We start from the raw sequence: 25,224 nt of genomic DNA, 5'->3' as shown, positions 1-25,224 counted from the left end.
TGATTAGGAGTTTATGTGAGAGCTAATGTATTTTAATTGATACGAATTCTTTAAAGCTCAAAATGTAGAATATTCTAATAAGGCTCAAATTTAGGCTGCTGAAGAGAAGTATTTTTGTTGCTTTCTGAGAGTAAATGCTGTGCAGATGATGAATTTATAATGATACATTTTGGATACTAACCAAAGCAATTCTAATTGGTGAAGTTACCCAGTTGCTCACTTGGTGCTAAACCAGGATTGTACTGTAATTGCACTTATGCTGTGGTCTTTTAATTTATTTTTTATTTGGTCCACTAGAGCTTTAGAATGATCACTTTGTTTTACCTAATTCATTGCACAAGATCTCTTGCTTTTAAATTTGTCACTCATCATACCTAATGCCTCTTCTTTTTATTTTATTTTTTTTGCTTGTTTTTAATTTGCAGAATTTTGTAGTTACTTTAAAATTTCTAACTGGGCTACTCAATTTTTACCAGGCTTAATTGCATTTAGTACATGTGTGTTAATTGCTGGCATTAAAAAACCTTATAATATTCAGCTTTTCATTCCCACTGTTCTGTAGCACTAATTTGCAGCCAGTTCTTTTTGTATTTACTTTCCCAGTAAATACGAGTGCACTGCTTGGAGACATTCATCTGTTTTGTCTTCGGTTTTGCAATCACAAATTTTTTTAAAGACAGTGCATAATGTTTGGGAATTGTAGTACTGTAGTACCACTGTAACTTTCATACTTTAATTGGAAGAAATAAATCTGAGCTGTTTGTGTTTTCTGACTCACTTAACGTACACAAGTCAAATTGAAGCATTTTCATAACACTCAGTATTAACATTTGTGGCAAAAGCTTTATTTATAAATTTGGGTGCCATCTTGGTCTTTTTCTTGCTGTAAAGAATTAAAATAAGAGTTTTTCAGCCCTAGTAGTGTTTTGTAGAGGTCATCTCTTGTACCTATAGGGCTTTGATATGCAAAAGCATGTTTGATAGCACAATTACTTACAGCATTACAATTATTTAGCAGCCACAATGGCAAACAGTTAAATGTATAATTGAAGTGCTGCTCAGTGTGTAACATTTGCTTTAAACATACATTGTATGTGTAATTCTAATTTTTAATTGGTCAGCTCTCAAGTGTAGGATGACATTTTAAGTATGGATCACAGTACATGAATTCATTTGTTATATAAAATGCCCTTTTAATGTAAAAGTTGCAACATCAAAGCCAATAAAAGTACTGCTTCATAAGAATGGTTTGATCTTTTTCTTCCCTATTATATAACAACAACTTTGAGAATGATAGTGTGTATTTAAAATATACTATATCAATCAGGCCTGGTTCGAATATGAGTAGAAGGATGAGTTTGGAGTACCCATATGAGAAAATGTTCTTTTCTCTGTTGAATTCTGTAACATATTAATTTTTGAGATACAATTGCCTTTTACCTACTTAACTTTTTAATATACGTAGAAGATACTTATCTTCTGAGTGAATGCTGAGAGCTTGTGCATGAATAGGTTTCAATTAGATTTATTAATGCAAGTGACATAATGAAGTCTAAGGACTTCACATCGAGTTCAAACTTCATCCAAAACAAGCCAAAGATTTGTACCAGAAATACTGGAGATGTTTTTAAGGAGCATAAAAGTGCAACATTCTCCTGTTGATTCCCTCAAAACCTTGAGGAGATAATTTTGTTGTTGTTGTTGTTGTTTTTGTCCCTTCTTTTTCCTACTGCTTCTAATATCATGTATGGTAAAGTTGCTCAGATCTACTGGATGGAATGATGCTACAACTGAACTTAATTTTTTGAACAAAAAGGTATTGGTAGTGTCCTTAAGTGTGAGTTGATATGTGACTGTATTGTGTCAAGTTGTGAAGGGAGTACTGTGCAGTGATTTTGGGTACTCTACATTATGCAGCTTAGTTTAAATATGCAAAATTTAAATATCAATAAGTATTTATTTAATAGTTCTGATTTATATTGCTTTTAATGACTGTGTGAAAGGCTTTTGCAGGTAGCTAGATTCTGATTTTAGTAAAGTCTGATGAGTTTAAAAGTCAATTATTTTTTCATTTGAGACAAGTTAATGCTAACACACAAAATATTATCAACTTTGAACAGTGTATTCTAAAAAGATACATAAAATTTTCACGTTGTGATTCTCAACCAGCAGTGTAAATAGCCTTTCTGTGTAGTGATTCAGAACCACACAGCACTGCCTCTTTACAAAGCCAAGGACTACTCTGTCGGCTCACTGCTGGTGACAGCTGTGCTTCCAGAGGTGGTGTTCCATGTGTAGCTGGTTCCATGTTAATCAGAAAATGTAAAATATGGGTTAAAAATTTTCTTGCAATCTCATACTGCTGAACATGTAAAATTATACAATACTCTGAATTCCTCACAGCACAGCTAGAGCTCAAAATAAAGAAATGCAGCTTTATTTTCTTTCTGTTGTCACTTTGAGGGTTTGCCCTGCTGACTGTCAGCAGTGCAGCGTTTGCAGCAGTAGTAATGTACGTTGCTATATGGTGAGTTTGGCAGTATGCTTGAATGCTGTTAATTGTTTTGTGTCTATTACCAGTGGAAACGAGAGCAAGAATTTGATTTGCAGTTACTTGAGAGGGCAATTCGTGGAGAAGACAAGGATGAAAATGAATGGTTGAAAGTTCAGCCAGTAGCAGTGACAGAGACAGACCTGGAGCCTCAAGACTATGATTTAGATATCAGCAGAGAGGTAACACTCAGTCTTTTGCCTTCTATTCTCTGTCCCAAAACATTAACCTTTCTAAGTTTTAGGCAGTGGATTCTCATCTTTTCTTCCATAAGCTAGCCGGAAGTTTGAACTAAAAGGAGTCTTTTGGGTACTGAAAATGTATGACGTGGCACCTTGGTAAGGTTTGTGTTCGTATTGTGTTTTAGTGGAACAAAGAAATTGAATAGTTGGCTGTACTCTTTGAAATACATAACTCAGACTTTATGAAGGGAAGAGTGAGTAAGTTAAGGAAAGTTCTATAAATTGGGAAAAAAACCAAGAAAACAACATGATGGGGATTTAAAAATGAGAAATGAAGGATAAGTTAGCTCCCCAGAGCTACCTTACTACTTTTCATGTTGAATGGCAAATGGTGATAGAGAAAAGGAAGCACTGCTTTATTTGGGCTTGAAAACATTTCTGTCAGCTCTTGTTCTGGGCATGAGGTTTTTCCTCAGCTCCAGTAACAGAGGAAATGTCAGTTTGAAATGCGATTGAGCCATCTGGTGGGAAGGAGAGAACACAGCAAGTGGAAAGGCTTCAGGGGGTACCTTATGCTGTGATAAATGCTGTGGGAGATGGCAAACCAGTAAAACTATTAATGATAATTAAACTAGTAAAGCACCTGTACTCTTCTGAAAGCTGTTGGCAGGGTATCATTTTAAAGAGAGAGATATTTCTACCTGGTTTACTCTGAGTAGTTATCTGTTGAATTCTACTAATGAGTGTCTCTTTCAGATAATCTTTGTATAATTTTTACAGAAAATGCAATGCTTCTGTAAACTTCAGAAACAGAAAATAGCTTCTGTTCTTCTGCCTTTGCTTGTTGCACTTTGCTATTAATTTCTCTTTTCCAGAAGGCCCCTGGGGCTATGGAAATCACTTTGTACTTCCTTTAAGCCTTGGATAGGAGACATTTTTGCCCATAGGCATTTCTGTCTGTCCTGCTTCGGAGTAACTGAAGTAGGTCTGAAGCTCTGAGTGTAAAGCTTCTTTCTCAGTTTACCCAGGTTAGAATCATAGATTTGTGTTGTAAAGATCATCTAATTCCCACCCCCTGCTATGGGCAGGGACACCTTCCATTGAACCAGAGCTCCATCCAGCCTGGCCTTGTTGTCCTTTTCCATTGCATGTGGCCATTCTGGCAGGCACTTCTGTGTTTGAGGTACCTCTGTGCCTCAGAAGGAAGCATACTCAGTTGTATCTTTAAGGAAATCCATCTGCTGTTGTGATGATTAATGGGTTTGATATTCTGAAAGTGACGGGATGGGCTAATGTAGGTTAGATACCGTATGGAGATAGACATTTAAAAAAGAGTATATATATGTCTATATCTAGACCTCCAGAGAGGAGCTGGATTGAAAAGTAGGGAAGTGTAGTGGAAAAATGAGGGTTTTTCTGGTGGCATTGGTTTTGGGTCTCTTGAAAAGAAAGTATAAAAACTTGATGCTGTGATTTTAGTATGGTTGAGTGTGCCAGTGTGTGCTCTTGGCATGGGATTTCCTGTGAATCACTCAGTCTGTAAGCACTGGGGGTTAGGTCAGGCCACTTTACATAATCCACTGAAAAAACGTGAACCAAGTTCAGTGGTGAGAAATCTTAGGATTATTTTCATTGAAAACTTTGAATTATGAAAACTCATTGCCTCATGAGTGTTTTAACAAAATTCCAGTAAGAAGAAGAAAAAAAATAGTTCTCCTTTGCTTGGTTTCCATTTATTCACATATCCTCTATTTTTGTTTGTAAAAGCAGTCTGTTCAGTATGATAAGAATTGATTTTCAAAGCTTGTAAACTATATTTTCATTGGATGGAGTGAAAATTTCCCACAAAGTAATTTGTCCTAGCAAAAAAAAGTCTCTAGCTTTCATGCAATCATATTAATTCTTTTTCTGCAGAATTAATTTATGCAATGTGTTGTCACAATCGCACAGCTTTGTGCTTTTTCCCCCTCAATTCTTTTTGCTTTTTCCCCCTCTTCTCTCACAGAAGATTATCCAGTCTTAAAAGAACGACACCGTGGGTTAAAACTTTCAGTGATATTTCCTCTCAGATGTAGGAAGTTCTGGCTGGCATGACACAAATATCACGACACTGATATCTCAGGTTGTCCAGGCAGTCTCATAGTGATTGCTTCTTTCTCCTGTGAGAGCTTTAGGCACTGTCCTACTTTGGGCTCTGAGCCTGAGCGGAAGAAAGGTTTTCTGTTGATTCTGATTTCTTCTGTAATCCCCTTAAATATTTGCTCAATCTGTCTTCTGAAGTAAAAAGAATCAGACGGAGCACTGTTGAAAGGGCATCAGCTAGATATCCAGAAGTAGTAAGTGTTTAGTGCCAGGTACATGTACTGACTGTGAAAATCCATGCTTTATTCTTTTCACTGTGTTCTCCCATTGAGGAGGATTTATCTCAATTTCTTTTAAGTCTTTGTTATTGAAAACTCGATGCTTGCTTTCTTTCTACAGTTGTCAAAACCTGAGAAGGTTGTAATTCCAGAACGTTATGTTGAACTGGAGCCAGAAGAGCCTCTTTCTACAGAAGAACTGGCGGCCAGGCAGCGTAAAGCAGAAAAAATAAAGAATATTCTCACAAAATCAAGGTTAGGTTTTAGGGTTTTTTCCAAATCTTACACAGGGGCTCATGTTAAACATTGGGAAGTAACAAAATACAGCCGTCTTTATTTCTGTTACCTGAATGTAATTTGAAGCTTTGGGAAAATGCACTCGGAATTTATGTGCTATACCTACAGCTGCTTCCTGAAACAAGGCAGAAGACATCATGATGAATTTTGTATATGTCCAGAGTCCTTACCAAATGACTTGCAGGTTAGAGTGAGGGGGAAGGAAAGGCACAAATCTGGCCAAAAGCAGAAGAAAAGTCAGCATGAGAGCAAGTTTCTGTTGTGGTCAGAGAGTTGGAGTTGTCAAACAACACTTCTGGCTACTTACATCTAATAAAGAATCATTCAGTTTACAGAATTTCACATGTCAGATACCTGCTTTCTCTTTGGAAGGGATACAGCCTGAGGAGCACCAGGTTCCTTTTCCTCTGAGCATTAGCAAGGAATTTTACTAACTGCAAAAAAAAAAAAAAAAGAAAATAGCACTTTTGTAATGCTTTTATTTAAGCACATGAATTGTATTTCTAAAAAAGGACTTTCAGATGTTGTTAAGGCTGTGCAGAAATTGTGACTGAATGTGTGGTGGCTGTGTCATTTTTCCTTGTGTGCTGTAGGCATTTGCATCCAACATCAACCCTATTTTAAAGAACCGCAATAAAACGCAGAACTTGATGGATGAGATCTGAAAGCTGCTGTCTGAATCCAGGCTTGTTCTTATCTGCATGGTGGATTCTTTGTGTTTGCAAATGTTAATGTTGTTTTTCGCTTTCCCCCCAGTATGCACAATCTGCAGCCTACTGTTGCCCAGGACAAACACAACTCGATTGATTTAGATTCACAGCTGCAGGAGCAGGAGCGCATCATTACCATTTCATATGCTCTGGCTTCTGAAGCCTCTCAGAGGAGCAAGGAGGTAGCAGGTAATGCTTAGTTATTTACAAAATAACAGCTATTCCTTACCAGCTTCTCAAGTTGTGTGGGGTTGTTGCTGAACTCCTGGCACAAGAGCAAGTTTTAGTCATTCCTGTTCAAAATAGTGAAAAGTGTGTGTAGGTAACAGATGGAGAGGGGCTAATGATTTACATTGAGTATTCCACCTCCAGTGGACAGGATAAAGGGGATCCTAAAATAGTAGGATCAGTAAGTTCAGAACTTGCAAACTTTCTCTAATAGTGCTAAAAGAATTAACATTTTTATTCTCTAGGAACACATTAAATCAAATATTTCTATGTTCATTTTTTAGAAGTAAATTGATATGCAACTTCAAAGAAAATCAAGGAAGGGGGATTTAAAGTATTTTTTTAAAGAGAAAAAATTCCCTGGTCCAGTGATTGAGATGGGGCTACAATCGTTTGCAGCTTCAGCTGTGTGACAGCAGGCTGCAAAAGACATTGTAAAATGGGGATTGGCATGCTTCTGTCTGGTGACCAGGATGAGAGGTCAGAGCAAGACAGCTTTGCAGGAATTCTGCTCAATGCCTGGAAATTAATAGATCCTTTGCAATATGTTGCTAAAAGTGATAATTTCACTCTTGATTGCTTTATAGTTGAAATAAGTAAGAAATGTCAAGAGATTTGTATCACACAGTAATCCGTGCAGCAGCGGTTTCCCCAAGTGTCTGACTGGCCATTTATAACTGGCACCATTCACTGTTCCAGTGGAGAATGGAAATAATGGAAACTTCAACTATGATGGAGAAAAAATACGCACATTTCTCATCCAAAGTTGTCAGTTTAAAGTTATGGCTCTTGCCACAGCAGCCCTTGAGACTTTCCCATTAAAGACAGATTATTCCAATATCGGAATGCATAACGTGCATCTGCAGTAACAGTGTTGATTGAATGTGGCTGTACAGTCAGGGATGCAGTGCCAGCTGAACCTGAGGGGAATGGCATCTTGAGGGGATGGAATACATTTCCAAGGTAGGAATCTTGAGACTTCAGAGAGTTTCTGTGGGTAATTTAACTGACTGGCAGGGATAAAATTGTTCGCTGAGGAGGCCAGACATTATAAAGCTAGACCAAACAAACAGAAAGACAGAATTGTAAAATCATGGGGGCATTTCAGGAATAACCTTGTGGCCCATTGGTGTATCAACAGAGCTTTTCCACAGGTGCTTTGGTCCCAGTTCTAGTGACCAGAACCTTGTAACAGGTACCCCAATCCTTTGGTGTTATGGAATGGGAACTCTTTTCATGATGTATGAGCCAGAGGAGCATTTTGCCACTTGAGTTCTAGCTTCTGCTGGGAAAAGGTCACACACACATCTTGGGCTCAGATCAGCCCAGATGAACACAGCCAGTACTTGAAATTATTCTTCTGTGTCAGTACAACAAGAGCAGAGTTGTTTTATAGGTTTATGTAAAAAATGTGCTCTACTCTGCAACCAAGAACTTGTCCTAAAAACTTACAAAAACCTATAAAACCTATAAAAAAGTTCAAGCTACCTTGAAAGTGATTAGCACAAAAGCACAACTCAAAAGTCTTTGTGGGACTGGTTAAGTTACTTCTGGGTGTGCCTGAATTTGTAGCCAGTGTACAATACTGAAATAGGCTTGATTTTTAAAAACGTTGTGTATTGAATTCAGTATTCATTGCTATAGGTATTTTATTTGTTATATTTTAATTTTTTTAATATTAATTGTTTCAAAAGTGTGATCCATCAAAAATTTTTAGACACATGCAACCACAAAAATCTTAATTCTTTAGTTTTCTTCAAAGAGGAAATTAAAGTGTGTATTAGCATGGAAATGTTTAAATGCTACTTCAGAAAATTTGCAGTCAGTTGTGAGAAAGGCTTTAGGTTTTCTTTGTAAAGCATAGCAGCTACCAATTTTATCTTTCAGACACTTAAAGAAACCCCAGCGCAGTAGCTAAAGACTAAGGGTTTTTAAGGAATTCCAAATGTTTATGTTTGTGCACAGCTTTTGTTGCCACAGTTGTACGTCAGAAACTCACTTCATGAAACATGTCTTGCTTTGATTTCAGTTATTTCTTACTCCTTTAAAAGCAAACACCTTTCACAGTATTCTAAAAAAAAAATAAAAGCCAGAGTGGGTTGGTTTTAATAGAAAATCTACAAACCAGAAAAGAGTTCAGGTCTTTTAATGATGGTCTATTTTCTGATGATCTAAGGTGATTAAAATAAAAGAATTTGACACTTTGCACAGCTGATTTTACATTCTCATTTAGTCTCATATTACAGATTCCTTCACATTCTTATTTTTGTAGTTTGATTTTTGAAGTATGGGTTATCATTTGCTCCTTGATGATGAAGCAGACCTGAAAATCCCAAACTAATTATGTAGATTGTTTTATAAAGATTTGTTGTGAAAAAGACTGTGAAGCTTAACTTAGCCCATTTTTCGGGGGCAAGCAGTTATGTTAGGATACTATGCTAATATAAATCTTCTAAGATAAGCTGTACATTTATCTAATCTTAGCATTTTAAGAGTTTCCTTTGTTCCTAATAAGAAATCAACCTTTTGAGTGGAAATCATGCCAAGGATCTGGAAGATTGAAGTCAAATACAAGAGTATTAACAAGTTGTTTCCTGTTGTGTGCTTTGGCCCTCAAAAACGTAAAAGCAGAATTTTATACCGAGTTTCAATTTTTTCAATTTTATTATTATTTTCTTCTAATACTATACCATTACTCTGGTTTATAAACAAGGATAGTTCTAATCGTTGTATTCTTTATCCTGTATTTTCAAGCTGAGGTATGAAAATGTATTTACTGTATCATGCGCTGCACTAAGCAAAATGTTATATGTGTATGTAATTTTGTAAACATTATTTTTCTGTATATTATTTTGGTTTCTGCTCACTGGCATATAACAAAGAAAATGTTGAAAACCTGTACAGTCTCAGTGAAGTCTGGAAATCAAATTAGCAAATATAAGTGCTGGTCCAGAGCTTCAAAAGCTTTAAAAGCAGGGCTGATGAGAGTATGTCAATGTTGTGTGCCTTTGTAGTGTTCCAGTGAAATTTCATCTTAAGATAGCTTGTCCATATTCTCATCCAAAGAGGAATCTTAATTTGTTTAATTTATACAAGGAGTAGAAAAAAGCAGCAGGTAGAAATGTGGTTTACCTTGTGTTCCACGTGACTAAAATAGTGCAGCACCTCACTCATTGCTAACCAGGTTTCCTATTCATGTGGTAGAAAATTAAGGTGACACCATTTATGATGTGAATGTTTGATTGTGCAGCCTAATTCCTGTGTGTGATCCCTTCTAGCTCAGCAGTTGACCTACCCACCCAAAGCACCCTCACCTTCTGCACCACAGCCACCTCACTCCCCCTTAAGCAATGGATTTCACTACACATTTGTTTAAACACCTTCCAAGTAAGAACTAACTGCTCTCAGCATGTCTGATTTGCCATCGTGCCTGTGCTGTGGCTTGCTAAATTTTAACTTCTTTACTAAACCGAAATTACAACCGAATGAACGCATGCAGCTCCTTTTTCAGAAAGCTTTTATTCCTGTAAATATTGCTTCTAATGAGCTAACACGTGGGCTGATGAAGTCTTCAGTGAAGTGCTGTCGCTCTGCAGGTGAGGTGCTTCCTCGGTCCTGCTGTGGTGAAGGGAGGAGACATCTGTGCTCTGGGTAACAGGGGGCCAGGTTTTCAGCAGCCTTCTGTACTCTGGTGTACCAAAGTGCACCCTTGTACAAGCAAGGGGCTTCCTTTGAGGGCTGGTATCCTACACATGAGCTGGCATCGGAGTTCTTAGCTGAGGTGAGCTGAAAATTTGGCCCTTTGTAACTAATTCTGCAGTGTTTTGTTTGGATCATGCCTTTTATTGCATCGTGTTAAGAGAGGATTGGTTTTTATCTCTGGTTAGGTTATTTTGCCACTTCAAGTATTAAAATTGTGATGATTTTGTTGTCCTTACAAAAAAAAAAATTAAAAAAAAATCTGTATTTGTATCTCCTCTTGGTAGGATTTGCAGAGTTTTCCCTGTTTGAAGTTGGAAGTAGGAAAAGGTGTAAATATTGTATGCAACTGCCAAGTGTGCCCCTAGTTAAGGCACTTGCTGTGCATCCATATTTTCAGTTTATATTATTCTTACCTTTCTGATTTCCTTTGGCTTAATTTTACTGCCTGAAAATGAACTAGAAGACAAAGCACAGATGAAGTAGTAAAGAGGGTTGCTTGAGTAACTCAAATGTACAGTGCCAGAGACTCGAGCAGGAGGCTGGGGCTGACCTTCAGAGGTCCCTTCCTACCCCAGCCATTCTGTGGTTCCAGACTGACTTAAAAACATGCCTAGCACATGTCTGTACAAATATATACACATAGATATACAGCTACAAATATATATTTATATAGAATTACCTTGTCTTCAGAGAAAGAAAGTAGCTGTGATGTGCAGAGGACACAGGAAGTTGAGCATCAGTGGCATCAGGAGATAATTGTTCACTTAACGTGCCTTTGTGAATTGTTCCTCCTGTCAAACAGCAAAGGGCTTTAAAGAAAATGTTTCCAGCAATTTCTTACTGCTTGGCATTGGTTGATCCCTTCAGTATTTAACCGTGTTTTATTTTCCTTCACACCAGCCAAAGCAGTAAGTGAACACTGATGAGAGACTCGAGGCCAATCCCACTTTGAGACACCACGTGGAAGACAGAGGAGATTCTTTTCCAGGTTTCTGTGGAGATACTCATTGGCTGATGACACCTCCTTCTGGAAAGGCATTCAGAGAATGATAGAGGAATTTTCTATGAAAATGAAGAAAACTGCAGATCATTTTTTTTATTTACTTCGGTTTAGTTCACACTTTTTATATGAATAAACGGCACTTTTAATAAACTCTGTAAAATACTGACAATGTATTTTTAGAACAATGTATTTTAGATTTTTTTTTTTTAAATCAAGGGCTGAATTAATTTTAAAAGACACTACTTGCATAGATACTAAAAGATGCTGTTACTTCCCCCTCAGGCTCAGATGCACATTGTAAAGTTTTGTGAAAAAAAAACCTGAAAATTTGAGTAAACCTAGAGGCACATTGATAGGGTGTGGATAGAGAGCTAACACCTGTGACAGGTTTGGTGAAAGGGTGTTTCAGATTGAATATTTTTGTAGAGTTACCCACCCACCCTTTTGCCCATTAAATAATCCATTGCAAGAACTGTTAGCTTGACTTTCTAAATATTAGTAACCATAGTATGGCTGAAATTTCTCAAGAAAGCCACAACAAAAGCCATTTTTAACTCCCCCCCTTTTTTTTTTTTTATTCCAGATTATTAACTTTCTGGTATCAATCCACAGTTTGTTAGGTTGCCCTTGACAGTAGTGCTGCCCCCTCTGTAACAAACAGCTAACAATATTTTTTTTTTGCAAGTTGAGATGTGAAAGAAGATGACTTTTAATTAAAATACGTGAAGTAAGCAATAAAAAAATATAATGTATCATTTGGCTAGTAGATATATATTTTTCATCTGATTTTTTGTTTTCAATAGGCATTACAATATAACGTACTGACTGGTATTTATCCTGGAAACAGCAGAACTAATGGAATGTGGCACCTGCTAATTTTGTTTGTATATTCACCTGGTGCTTATCTTTGCCAAACTTTGAAATTCTGTGCTGTACTTCTGCATAGGGCGAAGGGTGAGGTGGTTAAATTAAGGAGAAAATAAGGTTAAATGAATTGCTGCAACTACACTTTAATAACAAACCCTGTGTATGCATCAAATGCAAGACATACAAAAGCTTCCCAATGTTATGTAATTAGTAGCTGAATTCAGCTCTGGATGAGAAATAACTGAGAAATACTTCTGCAGTATTTTGTGAAACCACTAACTTGTTTTTATTCCCTGTATTCAAGTAGAAGCTAAAAACCCCTTGGAATTGACCTCTGTGTTCCAGACTGTAAGACAAATCATATTATATTAACACTATACGCAGAAATATTCTTAAAAGTATATATTTAGCTAATGCAATCTGTTTTACCTCAATACTGCCAGTATCAACTACAAAACCTTTTGCCAAAATAATGATTTATTTTTTGCCTTTATAAAAAAAAAGTTTTGAAAGCATAAATGAATATTTTGCAAGAAAACATTAATTTAAATAAAATGTAACCGTTTGGAAAATGGTATATGTACAGATTAAAATATTAACATAACTGCCTCCTGTTGCCTCTGTCTTGTCTGCTCTCTTACCAGTGTCCAGCGAGTTGGAAATTTGGAGCAATCTGTGCTTTTATCACGTTTTGCTCTTCTTTGGTTCAAATCCTGTTGAAGTTCCCCAGTTTTGCACTTATTTTAGATTTGAATCAGGCTCTCTCTACACCAATTCTGCATTTTGATGATGATGATTATTAGTTGATCTTTTGTTTTGTTTTCAGAAATGTTTTCTAAGCATTTGATGAAATCTATCTTTATTCTTGAATAGCAAGAGTGGGGTGTTGGCTGAGGGGAAGGTGGTGGGCACTGGCAAAGCTGCAGCTCACTGGCAGCATTTGGCTTTCCAGCAGTTCCCTCAAAAGGCACCAGCTTGATGGAGAACCCTGGAAGTGTTGAATCCTTTTGAAAAAAACAATTACAAATGTCTCTATGGCTTAGTGTTGACTGCACCAACTCGAGGGTGAGTGTGGCTGTGAGTCCTTGGCCTTTGAATGTGAGTGGCAGAAACTGGGAGCTGAGCTTCATAGCATGTGCTCATCCTGTTTTTGTGGGGCACGACAAAGCAATGAAGGGAAAGGAGCACAGGCACTGCTGCTCTGCAGGCCGGGGGAGATGTTAATTCTCCTTCCTTTGATTGCACACAAAATCTGCTCATTCAAGCTTATGTGGAAGAAAAGGATTTTGCCCTAAACAGTGACATCATTAACATTTTCAATAAAGCCAGTCTTGATCGAAGGATTTTGGTTATTCCATAGTCAATCCCATATTTGGGGAAAAAATTATAAGATTGTTTTTCTTCCTAACCTTTTTGTTGAATGTGTGAAATGCTATTCTTAGTGACCATCTTTTGTAAGGATGGGTGTAGTTTTTAAATTGTAGTGGCTAGTTTTTCCTATGCATAGAGTGGTTTGGGTCAATTTCTTTTTTCACTTCTGTTTTTTTTAATCAAGATGCTCTTTTCAGGGTGTTACAAGCTACTTTCTAATATTAAAACTAGAAAAAACCCAATTGTTAACTTGCAGATCAATATAATTTTGGTCAGAAAGTGGCCCTTTTTCCCCTCTGCCTATTATACAGTGAAGCATTTGGGACCAGTTGAACACACTCATTAGAAAGCAGTGTCAGTTCCTCGGATTGTGCTGGTTTTTAATTAATATTTTGTAATGTTATGCCAAGCAAAAATTTTGCAGACTGAATTCTCTTCCCATATACAGCTGTTTCCAATTTCTTCTGCTGAAGTTACTAAACTTTTACTGCCCAGCTGCATTTATAAAAGTACAGCCTGATAGTTGTAAGTAGCACCTCTTTCACCTTTTTGGACTTGCACAACAACCCCCACCCCTGTTTTTCACTATTATTTTGAGTTTGTTTGCATTGCTGGGCTGCAAGGAATCCTGCTGAGCTACAGCACTGTTTGTCTGTGCATCTGTATTTATGCTGATTCTTTTAAAGGACCAGGCAGGTAAGCAGTACTTAGAGACATCCTGACTGTTTTGGAACGTTTGGGCAGAAAAAACCACTACCAACAAAAAAACCCCAAAACCCCTCAGAAGTAGGTAAAAAGGTCTTTCAGGAAACTACTGAGAGAGTCTCTTCTGAAAAGTATATTAGGTGTGGAAGGAAAAGCTAGTAAAGGATGCTACTATTTCGAAAAGCTCTTAAAGCCCATCAAGGTGGTCTTGGGTACCCCACAGCCTTTGGAGGGAGTGTTTGGTGTTTTGAGAAGGCAGAGTGCTCCTGACACATTCTGGTACTTTACACCATTTTTTCCCCCCCTGCACCATTTACTCCTCTGGCTTCCAGGTCTTCCAATATATGTGTGTGTATTTTAGATCAGCATCTGTTCCCCTCTAGGAAACCACCTATTTCTCAGGTGTCTTAGCAATTAACTTCTGAATGTTCTATGAAGGAAAGACCAGATTTACTTGGTGTCAAAACTTAGAAGATGCAGAAGGCAGGATGTGATGCTACCCCTCTGATTTATGTCGTCTGTGGGTATTTTAAAGTGTTTGCTTGTGCTCTGTGTGTGTGTCTGCGTGCCCGTGTACTGCGCGGTTATAAAAAGAACAAAGCCATGCGCAAGAAAAACATGAAAAAATTGCTATACTTTCCACACCTGGTAAAGATCCCCATTGGTTATTTGGCTGTATTCAAAAGGCTAAGATTTTTATTGCTCTACTAGCAAAAGCAACCTTTCTTCATAGTGGAGCAGTACAAAGAAAGAGCACAAAAAATCCCCACATCACAGTGCCTGAAATTCTGTTTGAACAACTGTATTGATTGGGTCTGACCCCTTTACATTTTTTTCCCCCATTATTTGAAAAGGTGCATCTAACTGCAGCTGAATTGAACCAACCGCGATGAACTTTCCATGAAAACTTCTTGAGATATTTCTTTAGTTCAAAGCTCTGGAATTTTAAAGAGCATTTTTAATACAAGTCTGTTGAGGTATCCTGTGCAACAACCACGCTTGGAATGTTAAAGTACAGGTAAATATAGGAGGGAGGTGAAATTATAAAGGCTGCCATGAAATTGCTGGGAGATGGTGGAATAACTTCAAGTGCTAATTATAAAGTAAATAAGACCAGAAAGTATTGAATATGTGTAAAAAGTGCATATAGAAAGTATATGCTCATTTGAGCACTGTTGACTTGTTATTTACTTGTCAGTGCTCCTGGTTGCCTTACAGAGAGTGGAAAAGGGCCTCCAAAGAAAACAGTAACAGTTAGCATTTTTGGAGCAGCTGTTGGTGAAATTGTGTTACCAGATGTAAACTTGAAGGACAGTGATGTTTTCTTGAATCCTCTTACCAGGAGCTGTAGCATGAGGAAGCACTAAAAGAAAGAAGAGATTAAGAAATCAAAGTTGTGTAGTGAGGTTGTAGAAAATAGTGGCAGAGATGTATCTGCAAGCAAGGTGTAAGAGGCTGAAGGTGAGGGTGGAGAACAGCTGGTGGAGGGAAATGAGAGGTAATAAAAAGATGCAAAGAGCTGAAATACATAGACATGGACAGCAGCAAAATACTTCAATGAAAGGACTTGGCCTAAATTGTAGTGGAGAAGGTAAGAAGGAATAGCTGGCGAATGACAATGTTTCATGTCCTAGTACAAAAAATGCCTTGTGGAAGAGTTAAACAATGGAGTGGTATGTTGATGGTAGTAGTGGATGAAGGAGAATTTAATAATGACTCCAGGGTAGTGTTTTGGTAGCAGCACAATTGTCTTTCTATTGCTGGTGGCTGTGTTCTGTTCCGAGACAGCATCTAAAGTTCTTACCACTCTTCCCTTTTTATTTTTCTCCACTGAATCCTCATATGGTCACCATAAATGGTACTGGGTTGGGATAGATAATAGCACAAACTGTTAGTGTGAGCTTGTTCTGCACCTGCACATCAAAATTAACTCATCTTGGGTTAAATCACCAAATACTGTGTTCCTTTAATGCTGTGCAAAAACTGAGGAAATGCATCACAATGCGGTACTCCTCTTGCACTAAATTTTTCTCAGGAAAAGTGCAGAGGTGACAGGTTTAAAAGCAAACAAAACCAATTTTTGCTTTGTCCCTTCAGTTGAGGGTACCTTGACAGATGTCCCTTCTCTTAATCCCCTGACAGCTTCCAAGAGACTGATGCAAAGAGCCGTGCCAGGCTTTGATTATGAGATATTGCACTGCCACTTATTCTCTTTGTCTCCTGCAGTTTACAGAGGCAGCTTCAGTGCATAATTTAATCCCTGTACTGGGGACTGTAGCAAATCCACGGAGATTTCTACCAACCGTCCTCTCTGGCATCAGAACAACATGTGCACGTCGTCTTTCATGTGAATTCCCCAACCAGAGCCTTAGAGGGACCTATTGCTTTGAAGCTGGCCTATAAACTGTGCTTTCAGGAATCGAGTTGTCAGCCTGCTCTTCAGGAAGAAAGGGAGAGTAAACTGCAAAGCACTTGCAAGAAACTACAGGGCAAGTTACAGATCTGGTTCCCTTGGCCTCAGAGAATTCCTATAGGATGCTGAGAATCCCCTTTTTGCCTGGCTTAGAAGCACCCTCTGTGGTGTCTGCCAGACCTATGGGCACTGGGGCTGTGATGGAGCTCACCTGGAGGGGTTCCTTGTCCCAGGCAAATGGAAGGGGAACAAGCACTCCAGTGCATTTGCCCTCATTCAGGTGTTTTCCAAAGCCAAGTGCTGAGAATGCACCTGTATTGCTCTTTGTGTAGAAGGGTGGTTTAGAAACAGGTGAAAGCTTACCAGATGCGATGGTTGTTCTGTGACAAACCTCTGTGCCCTAACTTCTGTCCTTCCCCGAGGTGTAGAACAGGCAGACTTCTGCCTTTCTGTTGAGATGGAAATTAACTGGTCTTTGAGTTGATGAATTTCAGGGGACAAATCTTGTTTTCATTAACAAATGCAGCTGCCCTTCTTATTAGTCAGTGTCTGCTTATGATGTGTTCTGCTGTCATCTCTGGGAGCTCCTTCCATACTAACTTGAAAAAGCAAAGGGCTGACTGGAGTCAGCCGAGACACTGACTTTGATTTTCCTGTGTTCCCTGTCTCCAGTGAGCTGAAACCATCTTGCTCCTATCCATGCCCCTACTGCTGATACTGTTGTATCAAATGTTGCTAAAACTGACTCCTGAATTGAAACCTTCACTGCACAAACTGAGCTAAATCAGCCTTTCATGGTACAGAGGGAGCAGCTTATGCTGCCTCAGTCTGCAAGTTCTTAGAATGTTTATAAATGTTAGACAGAAACAGACTGTGTAGAACTCTTCCTATTTTGAGCAGGTGAATCTTGGGTCAGCATCACAGATGTTACCCCACACCTCATCAGATGTTCATATTTGGTGTTCTACTTTTGGGGAATGGAAGCTCTGCTGATTTTTTCCTTTTTTTTTTTTCTTCCCCTGGTCAGAGCTATATCTAGAATAGTGTTTTAAAATTTTTGTGTGTTCTATTTATTTATAGCAGAAACTTATGGCCCAATCAGGGAGGCCAGAGGCTAAGTGGAAGAGCTCCTCATTGTTTCTGTCAGTACAGACTGGCCAGCTGGATCTGCTTTTCCTGATCCCAACGTGAATCTCTGCATGGCTGCATGCTGGTGGGAGAGCTCAGAGAGCAGTGGTGCTGGGACAGAGAAGGCAGAGAGGTGAGTGGCAGCCACAGCTAAAGCATTTTAGAAATCTAAAACTGCTGGTTCGAGTTTATCTTGAGTGTCTAACCAGGAAAATGTGAAATGGGTCTATTAGGAAAGTAATCAGGTGGTCTCTTAGGGAGGCGTCTCACTCTCCTTGAGACAGAGCAGCTTTCCAAAGTCATGAAGAGGTTTTTTTCTCTTTAGAATGCTCAAGCAACTTAAAACTTTTTCTCTATGTATTAGAAGGTTGCAGTATTGGGAAAACAAATCTGCAAATCAAGTACAAATGACTGACAGTGGCTGCTGCAACATTGCTCTTAAAATGGAATGAGTGGAAAAGCTTTTAGATGTAGTAAAACACAGAAATCAAAATCTACACTCGGTTTCTATTTACAATATTACTTTTATTTTTTCCATACTTATTCCAGGTCCTCCCCCAATAGCTGATGCTGCAGCGTTTACATTCAACTAGGCAATGATAGTACAAACTGCTGCTTTCCTTCAGCCGACTGGCTTGGAAATGTTGTCTGCACATCAGGAATTGTACACAGAATGGAATCTCCAGGAGCATCCCAAGTGTCCCCTGGAACGCTGCTGTGGCAGTATAGAGGTACAGGGCAGATGTCCTGTTCTCCCAGCCAGGAGATCTGTCTGACATACTAAGAGGAAAAAGAAGTCTAAAAAGCTCTGATAATTTATTCATTACGTGAATGCAATGACTTTGCAGAGGAATGGATGTGTTTAATTCTTGCTGGAAGGAGTTGCTGAACTCCTGGCTTTCTAGGCATATCAGCTGGACTTGACAGGTACAGCCTTGTGCAAAAGACCTCCAAGTGATACATGTGCAGGGAGAAAAGGAAGAAGGGCTCGCATACTTAACTCTTTATTCTCTATTTTAAAAAAGCTAAAATGATTTGTATATCCTTTTCATTATCAAAGTATACTTTCTCTTTCAAAGTAAACTGGTTTCTTTGGGAGGTGTTATTTTTAATAACAGCTCAGTGCTCTAGCCAGGAACCAGTAATTCAAAAAATCACTCTTTTCTACTGAAAGGTAGAAACAACTACAGCTCCTTCCCCTTGTTAGAAGGCCAAAGAAGCAATTAGAGCCTTCTGTTGTGTTATGCTTTTCTAAAACATATTCTCTATGCAGCTGCTGTAGGACTTCAGATGGATACAGTGATCAATGCTGTCACAAAAGTGAAGAATTTCTCCTCAGCCCTGCCAACACTAGCATCTATAGACAAAATCATTTTTCAAAGCTCTAGTACATCACAGAATAATGCTGATATTGGTATTTTACAACTAATGCAACATCACGTAATTCACATGTAATCTTAATAGTTAAAAATTCAAGACTGGGATACTAACTGAATAAACCACTAACATGAAGCTTTCCTTATCTGGCATGGAATAAGGGAAGGGATAGTTCAGATAACATTGTAAAGATTGGGCAGGAACAAAACAAATTTATTTCTCCATCCAGGATTTTATACACTTTACAAAAACCAGTAATATCACTGCGCCCATAAAAATGTTATCCATGGCAACAGAAAGCAAATACTACTTTTTGTCATCTAACAGGGTCTTTTTAAAATCAAAATACAAAGATTTGTGCTGTAGCAGTCCTCCACTTTGCACTGTAACAATAAGGCTTACTGTACTTTAAATACAAAGCTGTTACATCTGCAGTTATGAACCACTGGCTTTCACAAACATCATCTTATAATTACTTTTTGCTTCTTTTTTGTTTTCTGGAACCTCAGCTTCATCATGTTTTTCAGTAGCTTGTAGCTCCTCTGCAGACTCCTCTTGCTCTGAGTCAGAGCCACTTTCAGAATCCTCTGAACTCTCATCAGAGGAGTGTCCAGCTGCCTCCTCTTCTTGTTCATCTTCCTGAAACTGTAAGTTCAGATTATGAGAGAGACAAAATATTATTCCGTGGCAACTCCATTGCAGCCTTTAAAATTCCCCAGTGAGATTGTTTCACTTAATGGCTCCTGTCCTTTTGGAACTAAAATGGGCCGTGTTGTTTAACAGAGGCCTGTAAGACATGAATTATTAATCAGAAAGCAACTCCCTGGTTAATCATGCCAGCTGTGACATGCATGGATACATCAGCCACTGGTTTATTTAGTTACAGCAGAAATCCTAAAGACATCATTCAATGAGTCTGAAGTTCCAGATCACATCAGTTCAGTAATTCCAGTAGTGACACTGGAATACCTGTCACAGAGTGTAACATAACGGAACTAAAGGCTAGACCATCAAGAATTCACATGTGTGACTGATCTCTGAAAGGACACTTAGCTAACTACAGCATAAGGAATGCTGAAGTAATCCAGTGATACTGCTAAAAACAATGCAGATGGTTATCCTGGCTACTTACGTATTCCTCAGCAATACCCTGATTTAAAGAGAAGTCACTTTGTGCCCTGACTGCTCTGAAGCATGAAGGCATGTCTTATCACTTCTCAGAACAACGAGAAGCATCAGCCATTTATGAGCCCTTAAATGGCCACCACAGTGTACACAAACAGCAGTCAAGTGCCTGCAATAAGCCTGTCCTTTAACCCAAACCATGGAAGTGTGCTTGGACTTGTAAACCCAGCAGCACCTTGTGTTAGTGAAGGGAAAGCCAAGTCACTGCAGGAATGAACTCAGTACCTCACTGAACCCAAGCCCGCAGTGGCGCCGGTTCCGCCCCGACATGGTGCTGTCCATGCTCTGCTGGTACTGAGACTCCAACTCCTCGTTCATTTTCTTGTCTTCTTCCCCTGCATTGTCCAGGGTACTTTGGTTATGGTTCGTTCAAATTAACAAAGACACCGAATTACAGGAAGTCACATTTTCAAAGGCAAGAAGTTTAAATATAACCATTCTAAACTAGGATCCAGTATTACTGCATACAAACCATCAGACTAAAGCAACAGCAGCAAGTGTGCAAGCAGGATACAAAGAGGGAAGTTCCTGAGACCTGATGCATTCCAGAGCTGCGCTATGCAGTGTTATGTTCTACAGAACAAGGTAAATGTAATCAGTGTGAGTACTCTGTGCTCCAGCCAACTCTGCAACATGCCCCAGCAAGGAGAAACTTTGTGACCTTCGCTACATAACACGGGATTACTGTGATTAAATCATCCCTCAGATATAGCATCACGCCTTGGGACAATAGCACCACTCTTGTTTATGGAGCCCTTTCTGAAACTCTCTCATGCATCCCAAATTACAAGGAGCAGTTACTACAGCTCTGCATTTTTCCATCCTTGGGCATTAGCAGAAAAACTAATTTTCATGAGCTACTTCTACAGCTCCTTTATTTACTTGAGTAGTGGTCTAAAATAGTTAAGGGCCCTATGTAGTTGGAAAAGGTAGAAATCTCTAATTCTCCCCAGGAGGCCTACAACACTAGCTTTTAATTTGTATCTCTTTTATTTGTGGTGTTGCAAACCCACATTTCCTCATTTGGAAGTTAGAGCTGTATGTTATTGTAAAAGGCCAAGAACTGTACGTTGGACAAAGAAGTGTTAAAACCCCAGCATTTTAACTTTTTGCTATTAACAAATGAGTACTGATTCTTTATGACTTTAAGGAGAAGCATAACTTCGTTTCTAGAAATTGAGGTATGAAGGAGTGATTCTCAGTCTCTGTAATCTAACAGCAGCAGCACCTGGAACCAATCCTCAGGCTTATTTTGGTCTGTAGATAATTTTTTATCATGTGAAAAATGACCAGTGCAGAGCATTAGGGAAAGCTTCCTGGAATATGAGGGGAAGTTTTCTGGAATGGTGACAGCTGCTATTCCACAAAGCTTTGTCAAGGCTTCTCTCAGGCAGTGCAGTCCAACCCAGCTTGGTGCCATGTACTTTGACTTCCTAAGACAGCATGATAAGGAGTAACCATGCTCCTACATGACATCCAATTATTGCTGACTACCAAGATGACCTTGCAGATCTTTTACCTCATTGCTTTAGGGCAGAGATCTTTCTATTCAACAGGTAACCAGGTCAGGAAGAAATCAACGCCTGTCCTTTTCTATGTATAATTTAGTTTGGATATCCTGGCATAAACTGGACTAAAAGGCAAGTGAGCAGAGTCAGAGAAACCATCTGTCAGTAATCTAGGAAATAAGGAACTTCAACTCCACAACCTCACCCACCTACAGCTGCAGCCACGAAACCTGAAATCCCTCCCTGCCGTATCTACAAGCTCAGAGCACTGGGATGTTCCTAAATAAGGGTTAGATTTCCAGCTTTGTATCAGCTGTTGGATAAACTGACCTGTCCTGAAGTGAGAGGTTGATCTGTGGTCTCCGATAACAAGGCGGCCAGTATGTTCTTTCTAAAAGAAAAGGCAGTTTGTTTTGGAGCTTCAGGGTGCACTGACAGCTCCGCCAACATCCTGGACATTTGAATGGAAAAGGTTTGCTGTCAAACCCTGCCACCCAACTGCAGGACTGGAAGCTTTACTGGCTAACAGCTGCTGCCTCTAAGTGAACTTTTTTCATCTTTCTTTGGCTGAATTTTCTGCAAACAAAGCCCCAAGAACTAAACACTCTTTGCTCTTCCCAGACCCCAGAGGCGGTTCTATTTCACTCTGTTTCTTGCCACTGATAGGAAAACTATACTACACAATGCTAGAAAGATGTGTACACCCATGTTCTGATCATTCACCCTTTCTTTGACACTCTGCAATAGTTCAGACCACGCATCTTACGACGATCCCACTTTTAGACTGCTCACAGTGTCAGGTAAGACCTTCACAGTGATGATTAATTTATTGGCTCAGTAGTTGCTCATTAGCAAATGTGTCCCAATAGGCAAGAACTGGCATTACACAGCAAGCAGCACTAAGTACCCAAGCAGGCATTAAGATTAGTGCTAGTGGGATGCTTTAATGGGGCATTGTATCCCTATCCACTACAAAGGCCTAACTTTCACCTCTTTAGCACAGTTAGCTATTTTAGCTTACAAAATTACTGTATTCAAGCAAAATAAGTTACTACAAGTAAAAATGTTTTTTAAAAGTAAGTAGAAGTGCAATATTACACCAACATTTTATACATGAAAAATGCATTATTACATTGAACCTGTTTTGCAGCAAACGTCATAGAACTTAGTTTTTGCGTATTTTCTCTTTAAAAATATTCCCTAGGTTTACTGCTTTAGCTGTTTAGTCTATCAGCTATCACTCTTTCAAAGTTGGGTGGTTTTTTTTTTCCTTTCAGCGACAGAGAAAGTTACAGACCTAGCACGTAAGTTTGTTAGTTTGTAACAAGGCCTCTCTCTCGGAAGCGCCAACAAATAACTTTAGGAGCTGGTCTGAAAGCATTTAAGGCGTGGGGTGGGGATGAAGCTGCGGCGCAGGGACTCGTCACATTCCGAGCGACGTTTTGTGTAACACGGCTGCTGACACAACAGCGGTGAAACCCAAATGCTCCTGGGAGGATTCCTCCTCGGGAAGCTGCCCCGAGTCCCGGCAGCTCTGGGTGGTTGTAACTCCGCTCAGATCGCCCCGCAGCACCCCGCGCCCCGCCGGGAGCACCCGGTCCCTGTGCCCGCCCCCCGGGTGGGAGCGATGGGCAGCGGGGCGGCCTCACCTTCGCGGCGCCCATCAGCCGCAGGAATTTCTGCTTCCTCTCCTCGTTGCCGAGGTCCGCCGCCTCCCAGCTGCTGGAGCCCTGCGGGAGCACACGCTCACTGCGCCCGCCCGCCCCGAGCGGCCCCTCCGCCCCGCCGCGGCCCGCCCGAGCGGCCGCGGCCTGCCCGCGTCCCGCCGGGGGCTCCGCCGCCGAGCCGCGGCCCTGCCGCCGCCCCCCGCGCCGCCAACCCCCTCCCGCCGCGCTGCCGCCCCGCGCCCGGTTACATCGGGGGAGGCCGCTCGCTTGAGGCCGTGGTGGCTCTGGGACTCCCGGGCTGAGCTCATGGCCGCGGCTGGCTGACCGGGCCGCGCTGCCGCCTTCCTGCCGGAGCCGCTCCCTCGGGGGCGGGCGCGGGGCGCGCCGGGACCGGTAGTTCCGGGCGGGCGGCGGCGGCGCTGCGCGGGCCGGCGGGGACTACGTGTCCCAGAGGCCCCCGCGGCGCCGCGGCCGTGACGGGCGGGCCGGGCCGCGCTGCGCCTCGGGGCGGGCGGCCGCGCTGCCGGCGGACGGGTGCCGGCGCTTCCCGGGGTTTATCGGCGCTTCACGGTGTTTATCGGCGCTTCCCGGCGCTTCCCGCTTCTCTCGGCGCTCGGGAGCGGGGATGGCGGAGCGGGGACTTGAGTCCTGCAGTGCCCGCCGGGTCCGCAGTTGGTGTGCCCCGCGTGGAGCGGTGTGTGCGGAGCTCCGGGTGTTCCCTTTAGCCCTCAGCGCCTCTGGCTGTTCCCCGCCGCTGTTGTTCCATCGCTCCCACACGGGTACAAAGCACAAATTCACGCACTGCCCACAGATTTATTGGTGCGTACATAAACATGCTTTATGTATTTAAGTATCTCAAAGGCGGGTGCAGAGGAGGTGGTGCCAAACCCTTCACAGTGCTGCAGGACGAGGAGCGACGGCTCCATAAACAAGAAGTTCCCCTTCAACAGGAGCAAAAATTTCCTTACAGCGAGGGTGGCAGAGCACTGGAACAGACTGCCCAGGGAATCTCCTTCTATGGAAACATTTAAAACAAACGATTGCAATTTTTTTTTTTCCCCTCAAGAGCAAAAGTTAGTGTCTTAATTAGCTCTTGAATGGATTAGGTCCATTCCAACCCAAACTATGACTACGATACGATATATGGTATGAAATATGATGTGATACGTAGAATATATTTATTTTCAACGGCTCTTTATGCAGACTAACACTAGGATAATGATGTTTTATTTCACGTTTGCGTGACTGCTCTGCTTGAGCGTGCAAAACCAATTAGAAAGGCACAGTTGTTACATTTGTTTTCTGCAGGTTCTGTGGTCCTTGTGTAACAGCAATAAAAGCAGAAGTGAGAATTAATCTGAGAGAATAGCATATATGCCTCTTTAAACTTATTTTGTATATTTAAAAGTACAGACTATTATAATTGTAGTACTACAGAGTAGAGACTGTAGTAATAGATTAATTTAAATATTAGCATTTAAAAATTATTTCTAACAAAAAGCAAAATTATAAAAAACAACCCCTGAAAACGACATTACTTTATGAATTAAAACCCCAACTTTTTAGTAGTGTCTAGCAGCATTTTTAGTCTGTTTAAATTAATAAGAATTGGGGTAATCTAATACCAGTGAAACGGTATTTTTCCATTTTTTCTAAAGTTAAGTTGTTGTTAGTGTTAAAGACTTAAAGACCTATATCTCAATAAAAAACAAGCGTGAAAATGTAACTTCATGGCTGTATTTCCCTTGCGGGACAAATAGAGAAGTTTTGTCTTTGGGGAAAAAGGTGTAAAAAACAAGACTGCTCAAATCAGCTATTATGATTGTGTCTTGTGGCTTATTGTTAAGTTCAAGTCTTTTTCAGGACAACTGAAATGAACAAATGTTTATGTGTCCAACTAATGGTTTGTTAATTTTGTTTTTATTTACATTTTGAATAATGTTTTGGTGCTGTTATTTTAGCGAGAGGCT

General features: G+C 40.2%; 2 protein-coding genes across 2 annotated transcripts in view; one reads left to right on the top strand and one right to left on the bottom strand.

The window, feature by feature from the left end:
- Positions 1-12,557, top strand: part of PLEKHA7 (pleckstrin homology domain containing A7) — a 150,041-nt gene extending 137,484 nt beyond the window's left edge. The window contains exons 24-28 of the mRNA XM_066320827.1: positions 2,581-2,733; positions 5,215-5,348; positions 6,147-6,289; positions 9,607-9,715; positions 10,931-12,557. Of these exons, the coding sequence (XP_066176924.1) occupies positions 2,581-2,733; positions 5,215-5,348; positions 6,147-6,289; positions 9,607-9,704 (528 nt within the window). The 3' untranslated portion in view covers positions 9,705-9,715; positions 10,931-12,557. The remainder of the gene's footprint in view (positions 1-2,580; positions 2,734-5,214; positions 5,349-6,146; positions 6,290-9,606; positions 9,716-10,930) is intronic.
- Positions 12,558-18,021: 5,464 nt separating this feature from the next.
- C6H11orf58 (chromosome 6 C11orf58 homolog) lies at positions 18,022-23,658 on the bottom strand. Its single transcript, XM_066320826.1, has 5 exons — positions 23,503-23,658; positions 23,237-23,317; positions 21,918-21,978; positions 20,305-20,414; positions 18,022-19,539 (listed from the first exon to the last, which is right to left on the bottom strand). The coding sequence occupies exons 1-5, from the start codon at positions 23,560-23,562 to the stop codon at positions 19,330-19,332; spliced, it is 522 nt and encodes a 173-aa protein (XP_066176923.1). The 5' UTR covers positions 23,563-23,658; the 3' UTR covers positions 18,022-19,329.
- Between the last annotated feature and the right edge of the window lie 1,566 nt (positions 23,659-25,224).

Source organism: Sylvia atricapilla, chromosome 6 (assembly GCF_009819655.1).
Source record: "Sylvia atricapilla isolate bSylAtr1 chromosome 6, bSylAtr1.pri, whole genome shotgun sequence".
In the NCBI taxonomy this organism is placed as follows: Eukaryota; Metazoa; Chordata; class Aves; order Passeriformes; family Sylviidae; genus Sylvia; species Sylvia atricapilla.
The sequence above is the reverse complement of the archived record's forward strand: the minus strand, read 5'-3'. Positions and strand labels throughout refer to the sequence as shown.

Bases quoted from the DNA above. Each gene is read 5' to 3' on its own strand.
- C6H11orf58 (XM_066320826.1), bottom strand. From the start codon at position 23,562: ATGAGCTCAGCCCGGGAGTCCCAGAGCCACCACGGCCTCAAGCGAGCG. The intron at 23,318-23,502 runs GTAACCGGGCGC...GTGCTCCCGCAG, and splicing joins AGCGAGCGGCCTCCCCCGAT to GGCTCCAGCAGCTGGGAGGC. The intron at 21,979-23,236 runs GTGAGGCCGCCC...CTTTTCTTTTAG, and splicing joins GGCTGATGGGCGCCGCGAAG to AAAGAACATACTGGCCGCCT.